Source organism: Erinaceus europaeus, chromosome 14 (genome assembly GCF_950295315.1).
Source record: "Erinaceus europaeus chromosome 14, mEriEur2.1, whole genome shotgun sequence".
Taxonomy (NCBI): Eukaryota; Metazoa; Chordata; class Mammalia; order Eulipotyphla; family Erinaceidae; genus Erinaceus; species Erinaceus europaeus.
The window spans coordinates 56,505,422-56,520,762 of record NC_080175.1 but is presented as its reverse complement, the minus strand read 5'-3'; the positions used below and the strand labels follow the sequence as shown (position 1 = coordinate 56,520,762).

Sequence of the window (15,341 nt, the reverse complement as noted above, 5' to 3'; positions counted from 1 at the left end):
ACATGAAGCCCCCTACTCCTACCCCACCACCAAGTGGAAAGTAGAGACTTGGACCTAGGTGGTCACATATGCTCATGTGTGTGCTCTCTGGGACAAGCCACCACCCGGCCCTGATACAAACTCTTGTAGGTGGAATGAAATCCAACCCAAAAGCTAAAAGAAAATAATGAAATCCTGTAAGATAGAAAGTTCTTCTACTAGACAGGGAAGGCTCCTCTTACATTTGTTCCATTATAGCAGAGGATTTCCAACAATGATGACACCACACAAGCATGCAACAAGGAGGTTTTGAGTGAGAGGGGTCAAAAATAAAATCTAGGGCCAGCAGAGTAGCTCACTCAGATAGCGTGCTGCCTTGTCATATGCATGAGCCAGGTTCAAGCCCAGTCCCCACTACACACTGAAGGAATGGTGCTAAAGTCTCAGTCTCTCTCTCTTTCTCTCTCTCTCTCTCTCTCTCTCTCTCTCTCTCTTCTCTATCAGGGTTATCATTAGGGCTTAGTGTCTGCACTACTGGAGGCCTTTTTTTTGTTCTTTCTATTTTTCTTTAACAATACAGAGGGACACTGAGAGGGGAGGGGAGGTAGAGAGGAAGAGAGAAAGACAGACTCATGTAGATGCATTTCACTGCTCATGAAGCATTCTCCCTGCAGCTACAGAGCAGGAGCTCAAATCCAGGTCCCTGTGTATGGTGGTATGTGCATCTGACAGAGTGTGCCACCACCTGGCCCCTTTTCTCACTCAATCTTAAAATTTAAAAAACAAAAAAGTTTTGAAGATAGCTAGGAGGCCTATTTTAGTTATATTCCAAAGGGTCCATGACTATACTAGTTTTTGCCTGAGCTTGACCTCTGATATGCAGGTGGACCCAAGTTACTATATGGGGAGATGATGTCATGGATAGAAAGCTGGATCAGGGAAGAGAGTAGCTCCCAAATATGAAGAAGGTGTATAAATATTGTTGACTGCAGACCCCATCAATTTGATCTGGGGCCCATAGTCAGCACAGGAGCCTATGTAACCTCTGCATCCCTGTAGGTCTGAGCCCACATTCTGTGGTCATGAGTAGGAACATTCCAAGCTGCCCCAATTTCAGGACCCATCTTCCTCAGGTGGTAAATACAGTATATTATCGAGCCTCCCTTCGTAGGATGAAACATTCTCTACCGTTGTTAATCCATATTGAGAGCAAGGTCCCACGGGGGCCCACAAAGGGGTCTATTGTGTTGTTTCTGATGGAGATGACTAGTGACAATGAAGAGAGGGATCTATTCGAGGCCTAAGCCCATCATCTCTGTGTGGGAATCTCAGGACATTCCCACTAGGGCCCCAGATGACAGGGTGGGCTGATATGACTAAAGAGTCATCATTAAAGTAGGCCAGTCTCTTGCCCTTATTCAGCTTTTGTAGTCCTTACTTTGATAAGGTTAGCTCTGGAGTAACTGAGGAAAGTGTAATAAGAAGTAGGTGAGGAGGGCATCTAGGTCTAAGTAGAAACTAATAGTCATGGGCCCTTTGGAATATAACTAAAATAGGCCTACTAGCTATATTCAAAACGGAGACCCCCAAATCTTCATCTGCAATATTCCAGCCTTTAAGTTCATAATTAGTCAACAATTTGTTTGGCTTTATATGTTGTCTTTTTTTCAGCCACCAGGTTCCATATACTAACATGATGACAACCAGACGTCCCTGGGCAGATGACTCTATCAATGTGTCCTGGAGCCCCACTTTCCTAGAGCCCTGCCCCGCTAGGGAAAGAGAGAGACAAGCTAAGAGAATGGATTGATTTGACAGCACCCATGTTCAGCAGGGAAGCAATTACAGAAACCAGACTTTCCACCTTCTGTACCCCATAATGACCCTGGGTCCATACTCCCAGAGGGTTAAAGAACAGGAAAGCTGGGAGTCAAGTGGTAGTTCAGCGGGTTAAGCGCACGTGGCACAAAGCACAAGGACTGGTGTAAGGATCCCGGTTCGAGTCCCCGGCTCCCCATCTGCAGAGGAGTCGCTTCACATGCGGTAAAGCAGGTCTGCAGGTACCTATCTTTCTCTCCCCCTTTCTGTCTTCCCCTCCTCTCTCCATTTCTCTCTGTCCTATCTATCAACAACAAAAATAACTACAACAACAATAAAACAAGGGAAACAAAAGGGAAATAAATAAATAAATAAATATAAAATTTTTTTTAAAACCCTGGAAAAAAAAAGAATAGAAAACCTATCAGGGGAGGGAATGGGATACGGAGTTCTGGTGATGGGAACTGTGTGGAGTTATACCCCTCTTATCCTATGGTTTTTCTCAGTGTTTCCTTTTTATAAATAAAAAATTTAAAAAATCAAACAGTAAAACCAGAGCAATAAAAGTAAATTCAAAAGTAAAATAAATATTTTAAAAGTGGAATTCAAGGACAGGTAAGATACAGATTCATAGCCTCTGATGCCCCAGATACTTCCTGCTCAACTTAACAAACCAACACAACTGTCCTCCCTTCAGCCAGTTCTGCTATCTTTCAACAGTTCCTTGTGACACTGGGTAAAATGAGTAGCTTCTAACCCCCAAATGCCCCACATTTAAATGAGACCTCAATGAGTGTAATAATAGAACTTGGAAAAATAAGTACCACTGAGGGTTTCCTAGTAACTATATCTTATGCTCCTTTACTGAACTATGTACTATTTTGTTAAAATTTCCTTATAAGAACTAAGGGTTTTTTAATGTATTTATTTATTTTAATAGTGAGGACTCACAGAGATCACAGACTTCTCTTTACCTTCTCGAATATCTGACACACCACCTTAGGTCAGGACAAGTTGGCTTCTGGAGTTTGATGGTGTGTATGAAGTACCAGATACATGGACGAGGGAGTCCCACCACTGTCAGCTGCTGTTCTTCACAAACATTTGGCCTTGAGGGGAAGAAAAAAAAAGTAGTTATGTTATAAAAGATAAACTGGTGGGTGGAGCAATGACACACCCATGTAAGCACACACAGTAATAAGCAGTAATAAGCACAAGGACCTGCTCAAGGATCCAGTTTCGAGCCCCTAGCTCCTAAAGGGGGTTCGCTTCACAAGCAGAGAAGCAGGTCTATAGGTGTCTCTCTTTATCTCTCCCTCTATATCTTCCCCTCCTCTCTCAATTTCTCTCTGTCCTATCCAATAAAATGGGGAAAATAGCCACCAGGAGCACAGTTGATTTGCAGTGCTGGCACAAGCCCCAATGTTAACCCTGGAGGCAAAACACATAAATAAATGATAGATTGTTCCTGTAGCCACATATCAACAACAATCCTGTAAATCATTACCTGCCAAAAAATTGATAACAAAAACAGATAACAACTTTTTGAAAGCATAAAATTAATAAGCATATGTGTTATCCATGATTCATTTAGTCCTCCATTTCTCCATTTAGAAAGCTCATGGTACCTTTCAAAAAATGCATAAAGATAAAAATCAAAAAGGGGGGGAATTCAAGTCTAGGAAAAGGGAAAAAAAGAACTCCTTTTAAAAGCCAGGAAAAATTTAGAAGGCAAATATGAAAGTCATGAGTTTCCACGTGCTTAGAAACATTGAGCTGCAAATTCAGTGCTGAACTCTTTGGTGTTAAAATTTTAAAAAGAAACAGAATGACATGAGTCTCAATGCACATGGAGCTAAAGCAGGCCAATTCATCAAAAGAAGCTACATTTTTCCTGGAAGTTCTTCCTGAACAAAATAGTCCACCAGCATGCTTTGCTTAGCTTACACACATAACATATGCTTAAACACAAATATTTTTCAAGCAGCACCATGAAATTAATATTCCCATATAGAAGGCTTTAGACAGATTTATAATTTTGACACATTATCTTTAAGCTTTCAACCTGTGGGTCTAAATCACACACTGGTAGTCAGAATTAAATTACTTTTATGACATTTTGCAATTTGCAGAATACTTGAGTGAGGAAAGACTTTCTACACAATTGCTCTGACTTTGAAACTAATTATAAGAGTGCTTGGGGCCTGGAAAGGCAACACAATGGTTCTACAAAAGACTTTCATGACTGAGGCTCCAGGTTCCAGGTTCAATCTCCAGCTCCATCATAAGCCAGAGATGAACAGTGTTTCTCTGTGTTTCTCTGGTATGTCTTTCTGTGTCATATCCTCCTTCTCTCTCTCTGAAAATAAATTACAATATGTTTTTAAAAATGAGTTGTTGGCCCATTCAGCCCTTTCATATTATTCAAAGTTTCCTGAAGCCACTGATCCCACTGGGATCAAACTGTGATGCTCTTGCTTTCAGGTAATTCACCATCTACCTTAGCACCTTGTTGTCCAATAATTTGATTTTCTTTTTCCAAAGCACTGCTCAGCTCTAGTTTAAGGTGGTACAGGGGGATTAAGCCTGGGACCTGGGAGCCTAGGGCATGAGAATCTGTTTGCATAAGCACTGTGATATCTCCCCAACCCTGTCCAAGGATGACTTCTTGACTTTCTACCTGGCCCTACATCATCTGGTGAACTTGTCCCATGAGACAACAATGACACTGTTGAAAATGTCAGAGAATATGCCCTACATTATCCTCTGTGACTTGCAACTTCTTTTTGCTCTCACTTCTTTCTGTACTTCCTGACTAAATATTATCACCTTTCACTCACAGACCAATTCTCACTTCTTTGAGAAAAGAAGAGCCACTTGCAGCCCTGCTCCACAACTTGTGAAGCTTCTCCCTGGTGGTGGGGACCAGGGGGGGTAACCTAGGGTCATTAGGTATTGTAATGTGTATGCTGTGTCAGGTAAGTCACCAGCCAGCACCACTTCCCACCTATTTCTCAGAAGTGATAGCTTGGACTGTTAACTCTACCTAAACTCGGTAAAATTTATGATCAATTTTATCTATGAGTTTGCACAACATATTTTAGTGTTTTAGGTAAATAGTGTAATAAAATGAATATGAAAACTGCACATATCAGCATCCACAGAGTTCAAAAAAACCAAGTGATAAATCACAGTCTAAAGAAAATCTTGACTTTTTATAGTTGTTTTGTCTGTTTGCTTGCTTGCCTGTTTTAATTCCACACTGGACACCCTATAAATTCCATTAAAATAGGCTTACATGACATATGAGCCACACCATCTCAATTAGAGCAAGCTTTCTGCACCTTAACTTGCTTGTTTGTTTGGTTAGTTGGTTTTTGCCATAGGTTTATCTGGTTTAACTGGGGCTCCATAGTTTCTGGTGGCTATTTTTTCTTCTTTTTTTTTTTTAATTTTTCTTTTTTGTTTTATAGGTGAGAGGAATAGTGAGAGGACAGAGGGAGGAGAGAGCAAGAGATACCTACAGTACTACATCTGAAACTTTTCTCCTGAAGGTGGGGACTGGGAACTTGAACTCAGGCCCTTGCCCATGGGAATGTGTGCTCTCTATTGGGAAACCAATACCTGGCCCGCCTTAAGTATTTTAGTAAATAGTCTGAAACCTTGTATGCACCTCATTCAGTCCTGAACTCTTATTTTATAAGCAACTCTGAATCTATCGCTCCATCTACCAACTCAGCTACATACCTATTCAGCCATCCAGCCATTCATTAATCTGTTCAATGAGCTTTCCCTGTGTTGGGCTATACCCTAACTCAAAGCCCATGGTATCTTTGGCTCAAAGCTCGTGTTTTTCTAGCTCAAGGCCCATGTTATGCAAAGGGCACCTTTTATACCTGATGTAAATGATGTAATACACCTGATGACAGTCAAAGGCATAAAGGTTATTGAAGCTGGAGACAGATGACAGAGGATGGAATGAAGACAGAAGATGGAAGAAGAAGAACGGTCAGCCTGTCAGCATGGGGAACATGATGGCCTGGACCTAAGTGGGGGGTGCCCTATGGGCCTAGGGGCCTAGTAGTCTCAGTCACTTGGCCTGATGCTTGACCTGCCACCCTACCATCCACATACACCTGAGACATTCACCAAAAAAGAATATGAATAAACAGAGATCATTTGGGAGGTGCAAGGCAGTATTAGGGGGCAGGGGTTGTTAAAATGAGACAAAGGAAAAGAGCTCATCAAGAAAAAAGATGCCTCCTTGAGTCATCCAAAGGTAAACCACAACAGAGGAATTCTGTCCAATGGTTGGTTGAAACCGATTTCCTCTCCTACACTTTAAAGGGAAATGCAGGTTGGCAGAGTCAAGCTTCCAAAAAGCCCAAGCCATGCAGGGTGAGAAAAGGCAAATGCTGCCAGGGGGAAGGTCAGTGGGTGCTGAATGCTTCAGCTTCAGGTGGCAAACAGAAACTCCACCTTACCTCTGCTTTGGTGACTTCAATCTAAGAGCAAACAAGGGGGAGGGAGACACCCAGATGCACATCCCATGTGAAGTACTAAGAGCAAAGCAATCAGGACAGGAGGAGCGCTAGAACAAACTGGCCCGGATTTATTTACTAGGAGAAGCTGCTCTGAAGATGAGATCCCATGACCTCCAAGGGGAAAAGAAATCAGTAGGAGAAGAGCCAGGGGTGGCTGTTCAAGCGCGAGCAGAAGCTTATGAAGACTAGGATCTGAAAGGAGGACAAAGTGGCTCAAATGATGAGATGCTTGGCAGGGCAGCCAAGGTCTTCCAGGCTGAGTGGTTTTGATTGTACTCTCAGGACACCAGAAGCCCCAGAAAGGCTTAAGAGTTCTAGTTTCTGACTCCATCTCCTATAGCCTACATGAAAGTATCAATTTATTTATTTTTCTATTTTTAAATAAATCTTTTAAAACTATTATTTATTTATTTACTTATTTCTCGGCACCTTGTGAGGCTTATGGTGACCCCAGTTGAGATTTCCCAGGGCCTAGCTTATTTTTAGCCCCTGCTGATAATTGCTTATTTTGGCATACCTAAAACTATACATATATATATATATATATATATATATATATATATATATATAATACTACTGTACTGCCCTAATAAATCCTTGATTGTTTAAGCCAGCTCACAGCCTCATCACAGCCAAGTCCTTTTACTAATTTAAATTATGACACTAGAGCAGGGACACTCTGGTGATGACAAAACACAAAATCCCCAGTCTCCTCTTGGCTAGATTATAAAATATTAGTGACTAGCGACCAGGCAGGAAGGGGAGATTCTGTTTTCAGCCCACATACCCTTCCTTTAATTTTTTTTACTATCTATTTGCTTATTGGATAGAGACAGACATAAATCGAGAGGAAGAGGAAAATAGAGAGGAAGATAGACTGCAGTACTGATAGTACCTGCAGTACTGCTTCACCCCTTGGGAGGTGTTCCCTTTGTAGGTCTGGACTAGAGGCTTGAACCTCAGTCCTTGAGTATTGTTGCATGTTGCATGCAACACCAGTTTGAGCTGGCCCCCACAACATTCAAGAAAGCTTACGTGCTGTGGCCTCTTTCACTCTCTCTGCCTTTCTGCCTCGATGTTAAATAACAAAATAACAGTAATAACAATAATATAAGACGTATCTTCCTCTGGCTTCTTCTAGCCAGAAGAAAATGTATAGCCCATTTTTACACAGTCTTTCCAACAGAAAGCATCTGCCTCCAGCCTCACATCTTTCCCCCAACCAGCACAATGCTGAATGTCTCAGAGATCTAAGTGAAGAGGGGTGATTAACCCACCTGAATAATATAGAGGTCACACCCAAGTGAAAACACCTGAGTTACAGATGCAACAAACAGGGGCTAGGCACACACATTACCATACTTGAGGACCCAGGCTTGAGCCCCTTGCTCCCACCTTCAGGGAAAGAAGCTTCAGGAATGATTAAGTAGATTTGCAGATATCTCTTTGCCCCTCTCCCTCTCTTATCTTCCACCTCCTCTCTCGAATTTCTCTCTTTCCTATCAAGTAAAATAGGAAAAAAAAAGAAAAAGAAAAAAAAAAGGCCACCAGGAGCAGTGGGTTCCTAGTGCTAGCACTAAGTTCTAGCAATAACTCCAGTGGTAATTTAAAAGGGGGGGGGGGGACAGGCAGTAGCACATCAAACTAAGCACACATAGTTTGCAGCACAAGGGCCCATGCAAATATCCCAGCCCCCCACCTGCAGGGGGGTCGCTTCACAAATGCTGAAGCAGGTCTGCAGGTGTCTACCTTTCACTCCCTCTCACTATCTCTCCCTTCCCTCTCAACTTTTCTCTGTCCTATCCAGCAAAGTGTGTGGGGGGGGGTGGCCACCAGGAGCTGTGGATTTGTCCCAGCAATGACCCGGGAAACAAGCAAACAAACAAAAAAAATCCAGTCAATCCTACCTGAACTTTCCTTATCTGGATGAAGGAAAGTCTTACAAGGAAGGGGGCAACTACCACAGCTGCCCCCCCCCCAACTCCTGCTCACTCTACCACTCCAGGAAGGTCAGGGCAGCTTGAGCAGCAGGGAATTCCAAAGTAGGACTATATAAATAGCTTTCATGGAAGTTATTTCCTTCCCCTGGATCCGGATTCCTCCGACCACTTACTTAGCAGATAGCTAAATAACCCTAGCTGCTTGGTGAACTCCCTGTAAAGTACTTTTACAGGCACATGTAATAGCTTCCACTCCTAACTAAGCTTTCTGCTGTCAGTTAATTTCTGGGACCCCCTAATAACTTACACCTACACTGCCAGATGCAGATTTCCTCCCAACAGTCTGGGCAACAAGGACGTCTATTCACACACTCCTCAGACCTTAGTGGGGCTCTCAGGATTTCTTGCCAAGCTGGAAAAAATAAGCTCTCTCACCAATCAAATTCCTACATTTCTGCTTGGTATCCTCTCATCTTTTCAAGAACAAATATCCCAATATGTAGATTGATAGGGGAGAAGTTGATTCAAATTTATCTAGTTGAGAATCACCACTCTGTCTGTGCTTCTCTTTTGTGTTATGCTGTGGGTCAATTGTGTCAACTGGGGGTGAAGACCAGGCAGTGGGACACCTGGTAGAGCACATGTTAACACATGCAGGCACCCTGGTTCAAGACCCCAGTCCCCACCTGCAGGGGGCAAGCTTCCCAAGCGGTGAAGCAGTGCTTTAGGTCTCTCTCTCTCTCTTTCTCTTTCTCTCTCTCTCTCTCTATCTATCTCGCTTTCTTCTCTTGAGTTTTCTCAAAAAATTAATTAATTAAATAAAATAAAAAGAGCCATGAGGATGAGTGGAGTCGTTGTGCAAGCACTCAAGCACTTAGCCCTAGTGACAACCCCGGTGGCAATTTAAAAAATACTAAAATTAAAATAAGAAGTGAAAGTGTCACCTGTCATAAGAAGAAAATCGCAGGATAGAACACAGGCACAGAAAAGACCCACTAGGCTGGGGAGAGGGCATATAGTTCTACAAAAGACTTTCATGCCTGAGGCTACTTTTCTGAGGTTCAATCCCCAGCACTACCATCAACCAAAAAAGAGCAGCGCTCTGGTCTTTCTCTATCTCTTTCTCTCTCATTAAAATTTTTAAAAAAATAGAAAAAAGACCTGCTGTGACAAGTGAGAACACATGTCCCACCAGAACAGTGTCTACTTGGAGAGATTTGCAATGAAACCGGGTGAGTTTCTCCCTGAACCAGACCTGCACACTTGACATTCTACCAGTCAGAATCAAAGTGAGATAGCTCAGCACTCAGCAATGGCCAGTCATCAGGTTCATAAGAGAGACTTCACATTAAACAATTTGTTCTGCTTTATATTTTAATGTTTTTTTTCAGTCAACAAGTTGCAGATGCTATACCATGACACCAATCTGACGTCCCTGGGCAGATAACTTTACCAGTGTGTCCTGGAATCCCACCTCTCCACAGCCCTGCCCCATATCCAGTGGAGAAGCAATTTAAAAAGCCAGATCTCGCACCTTCTGCACCCCATAATGATCCTGGGTCCATGCTTCCACAGAGATAAAGAATAGAAAAGCTTCCAATAGAGACGATGGGATACAGAACTCTGGTGGTGGGAATTGTGTGGAAGTGTACCCCTCTTATCCTACAGTCTAGATGATCATCATTAAATTAATAATTCAAAAAAATAATTAATAAAAAAGAGAGACTTGGGTAGTGCAAGTCAGTCTTCCTTCAGACCATGGACAGCTCCACAGAGCCATGCCAATGTCAAGATTCTAAAGGGGCACAGTGCCTGTATTGTGGTGCTGAATGTTCCCATCTCTGCATCACACAGCTGATTAACACAAGCCAGCAGGTCAAGACTGAGCTGAACTACTGTGGGAGAACTGGAATTAAGTATTCTTACTGCCTCCAGCGTCTTAGTTCCATTACTCTCAGTTGAACTTGATGTACCAGTGTCCTTCAAAGATACCCCTGTGCACATGTTTAGCTTCTGAAATACTTGCTGCTTTAAATCAGATCTGGAATGGGTCTATCTTTGATGCCAGAAAGAAAATTAGAATAAAAATGCAAAGTGGGGGTAAGGTAAAGACAAAAACCATCTCTTAAGCAACTACTCAAGGGACTGGGTGGTGGTACACCTGGTTGAGCGAACACTTTACAATGTGCAAGGACACAGGGTTCAAGCCACTGATCCCCACCTACAAGGAGAATGTTTTTTAAGTAGTGAAGCAGTATTACAGTTGTCTCTCAGTCTTTCTCCCTCTCTCACCTCCTTCCCTTTTAATTTCTAGCTGTCTCTATCCAATAAATAAGTAAATATAATTTTAAAAAACTACTTAAAAACTAGTGGATTCTGTATTATTGTGTGATACCTGACATATGATTAAAATGTGAGAATAAAAGTTTTATAGTCTCTATTTGTATCTGTCTGTATGTTTATCTGTGTCTGTGTGTGTTACAGATATATGATATGTGCCTTTTTCCAGATAATATTACTAAAATAACTTGTAAAATATACAAAATAGGTCCTAATTTTTTTACAGAAAATGAGTTCTTACATAAATTAAATATTCCTAAACCTTCCAGAAGTATAACTTGTCAAAATATTTTCCAATTCATGAGATCTTTGCAAGTCCTTTGTAAGTAAGACAGTTGTAATAAACTAATGCCTTAATAAAAATGGATGTGAATATCTCCTGAGTTATCAGCACTGAGAATAATACAATCACACACTTTATTTTACCTGGGCCTAGTCAAATAAACTAATATTATATCTACTAGATATTCAAGATTACAAAAAAAAGAATGAAGATTATTTTAATCAGAATGAGTCACTATTTTGACAAATATTCAAATATATTTCTGCCTTGAGATAATATCTACACTCTGTGTTATGGTATAGCTTTAAAGTAATGAGAAGTCAAATATATATTCATTAAACATCTCAGTCACATCTAAATAATATGATGTACTGATGCACTGTTATTAAATGTAAGTTTAAGCACATATTCATTCCTGGGGATTCTAATATCCAGATAGTATAATATACAAAAACAAAACAAAGGAAAGCTAAGTACAGATAAACATGATCATTCTTGCCACATTTAGAAAGTGTGATATAAAGCACATACATTAAGACTGTAAGATGGCAGTCAAAGAATTTGCTAACCTGCTACTAAACTTTCATACATGACATACAATTTGTAACTGCCTCCCTAAGTGTCTCTATAAAAGAAAAGCTACTTACTATACCAATAAGCTCAGGCTGCTATTACAAGATACCACAGATGGGGTGGCTTATACCACTCCTACTTTCTTACAGTACAGGAGATTGGGAGTTCAAGATCAAGGTTCCTGCAAGATTCATTGGTAATGAAAAGTTTCTTTTTATATCTCATAGAATTGCTTTCTTGCTGAGTTCTTCTGTGTGCACACACAAAAAGAGGCCCTGCTATATTTGTTTGTTTGTTTGTTTGCCTTCAGGATTATCACTGGGGCTCAGTGCCAGCACTATGAATTCATTCGTCTTGGCAGCCATTTTTTCTATTTTATTGGATAGGACAGCGAGAAAAGAGAGAGGAGGGGAAGACAGAGAGGGAGAGAGAAAGATAAACACCTGTGGACCTGCTCCATTTCTTGTGAAGTGTCCCCACTGCAGGTGGGAAGCTGGGGCTTGAACCCAGGTCCTCACATGAGTCCTCGCACTTAGTACTAAGTGCACTTAACCGGGGTGCACCACCTCCCAACCCCCAAAAAACACAAGTTCTAATGGATTAGACACCTTCCCCCACCCTGTGTCGTACTTACTTCACCTTAAGCACATCTTTAAAATTTTTTCAAGGGAGTTGGGCTGTAACAAAGAGGGTTAAGCCACGTGGCACAAAGCACAAGGACCAGCTTAAGGATCCCAGTTCCAGTTCGAGCCCCCGGCTCCCCACCTGCAGGGGAGTCACTTCACAGGCGGTGAAGCAGGTCTGCAGGTGTCTGTCTTTCTCTCCCCCTCTCTGTCTTCTCTCTCGATTTCTCTCTGTCCTATCCAACAACAACAACATCAACAACAATAATTACAACAGCAAAACAACAAGGGCAACAAAAGGGAAAATAAATAATAATTAAAAATTCAAATTAGAATTATAACCTGAACATCAAGTTCAGTGAAAAAAAACTGTCCCATTCAGAATAGTCACTAGCAATAGAGGTGAATTCTCATGAAAGACTCAAATAAAACTATGAGAACTAATAAAGGCAAAGAAAATAACTTTCCGGAGAATGTCTACATGGAATACAGGATGTGTTGTTAAAAATTCGGAGGCTCTAGCCGGCCGGGCTGGCTTCACGGGCGGGTAACAGAGACGCAGAGACAACGGCTGGGCAGGGAAGCTGTATTTCCTTATTCAGGAACAACGATTCATAAACTAAGACAAACTAATCACCAAACAGAACTCTGCTGTCTCTTTGCGGCAGCGCAAGCACTCTCTCTTACTCTGCAACTCTCCAACTCTGGAACTCTGGAACTCTTGCGGGGTTCCTAGGGGCGGGGCCAAGCGGCCTGCGAAACTACTGGACTGATCCAATTCTCTTGGGGGGGGGAGAACTAGAACAACTCAATGTAAAGCATACAACAAGGATGTGTTATCTTGAAGGAGAAAGGAGAGTAATTTGTCCTGACATAAAATGACTGAATAACCAAGAAGGAAAAAATAGGGCAAAACTTTTACATCCATGTTATGTGGTCAGAACTGGGTACAGCTGGAGTTTTTTAAATAAGTCTTCTACTCAGTGAGTGTTAGTATTTAAAAGTGTTTGGGGGGCCTGGGAGGTGGCCCAGTAGATAAAGTGCATACATTACAATGTGCAAAGACCAGGGTTCAAGCCCCTGCTCCCCACCTACAGGGACAAGGGTGGGGGAGTTTCACAAGCAGTGCAAAAGAGCTGTAGTTCTCTCTCTCCCTCTCTCCTTCTCTCTCTCTCTCTTTCTCTCTCTCTCCCCCCTCTCTCCTTCTCTCTCCATCCCTCTCTCTCTCCCTGTCTACTCCTTCTGTCTCAACTTCTTTGTCCCTATCCAAAATAAATAAAATATTTTTGAAATATATAAATACAAAAATAGCATTTGCTTTTCTATATATATTAAAATGACAAAGGTTTTCTTGGGCTATAAGGGATTGTAATGACTTCTCAATTATCTTTTGCTGCTGCTGTTGTTGTCACAGAACTTTATTGTTCCAAATCAACAATGAAAGCAAAGGGAAAGAGACCTTAGCACCAAAGCTTCTTCCAATGCCATAGGAGATTGCATCATATCTGAATCACTTGCATGACAAAGCAGGTACAGGATCTAGGTTTCTCTTCAACCTTTATACAATCTACCTAGAAAACAGAAATTCTGTACCTTCTCAGAATAATTTCCCACCCGTTTTCCTCATATCTTGCACATTAAGACAAGCAAATCTTCTTGCTCTTAACAGAGTGAAGGTTATATGCTCTTTTGAGTCTCAAAGCTGGACCACTAAGTGCTGTTTTATGGTGACCTGTGATATTACTTAATAAAATGCCTAAATCCTTTAACACCTTTGACATTTTGATTTTTTGACTTTTTTTTAAAAAGTTAAACATTATTTAAGTAAATTTATAGGACAGAGAGAAATTGAGATGAAAGGGTATACACACACAGACACACACACACACACTCATATATATATATATGGAGAGACAGAGGAGAGAGAGAGCCTGAGACCTGTAGCATTGCTTCACCACTTGTGAAGCTTTCTCCCTGCAGGTGGAGAGTAGGGGCTTGTGCATGGTAACATGTGTACTTAACCAGGCATACCACCACCCAGCCCTACATTTTGCCTTCTCAAAGCCCAGTTCTAAATAAAATCTTACTTTGAAATGGCTTTAAAATTTTATAGGAGGCCCCTGGAAAGTCTCAAAAGAGTTGTTCTTTCCTCTTGTAAAAAAAAGATATAAGCTAATTACTAAGTAATTATGATGAATTGCATGAACTCTATTTTCAAGTAATAAAAGACATTTGACTGCCCTGAGTTTGTATTGGTAAATATAATTAACTTGAGTATCCAGAAATTGTGGGAAATACCTGGAAATTTTTCAATACCCTTAGTACTTAGAAAATTCTCTGACACTGATATCAGAAAACAGCAGTATAATGCAACCAGTAATATCCCCAGTTAGCTTTATAAAATACTATGTTGCAGAAACAACCAAATTTCTTTGTCACTATATGGCTTTGTAATGCTCTCTCTTCCAATCTTTTAACTGCAGCTATTTTAAGTCCTTTCTCACACAGATAATTATCATACTCATACAGGTAATTATTTTATTCTGATGCTTTCTTAAAGGTTTCTGCAATCAGCTTTAAACCAGAGTTGTTATCTCCCACAACAAATCACTTCTCAAACATCCATGGAAACAGACTGTAATAGTGGTTCGGGGCACAAGATTCCAATGATAATCTTCAAAGAACCTGAAATCTCACCTGTGGACAAAGTCAGGCTTTTCAGAAGTCTAGAGACAAGTTGAGCAGTTCAAGAAACAGATAATCAAAGGCCAATAAAAACAATTAATGGCACAACCCTGACGAAGGGAGGTTATGGCTTTTTGTTTAGAACAGTGCCATTTGATTTAAGGAGTGGCTTTCTCTTTTTCTCATAAGCTATCCAGAACTTATAACCATTTTGCAAATGATGCTTTTGTAAACTGAAACGAGCCGTTTGCATATTTTATCTCTTTTCTCCTTGCTTGATAAATTTAAGATTTGCAAATTCTCTCATGAAGTACTCTTTTTTTTTTGTTGAAAGACACTTACTTGCATAAATTTGGTAAGAATCCATAAGCCTTGTAACAGAAGACAGTTGGAAATGTTGGCTATAGAACCAAATCTTCGACGGGAATGTTATTTTTAAGTGAAGCATGGAGACATATTATCAGATAATTTGAAGACATTAAGGACAATTTTTGTGCTTACACAGGCCTCCTGGGATAGCTGACCTGAGACCTGGTTTATAGGGTTAGTGGAATTT

The 15,341-nt window shown here is 41.0% G+C and overlaps 1 protein-coding gene across 1 annotated transcript in view; it reads right to left on the bottom strand.

Annotated features, from left to right (window-relative positions):
* LOC103113428 (EGF-like and EMI domain-containing protein 1) overlaps window positions 1-15,341 on the bottom strand; it is a 684,559-nt gene that overhangs the window by 661,459 nt on the left and 7,759 nt on the right. Inside the window, 2 exon segments of the mRNA XM_060171006.1 lie at window positions 2,772-2,906; window positions 14,798-14,826. Of these exon segments, the coding sequence (XP_060026989.1) occupies window positions 2,772-2,906; window positions 14,798-14,826 (164 nt within the window).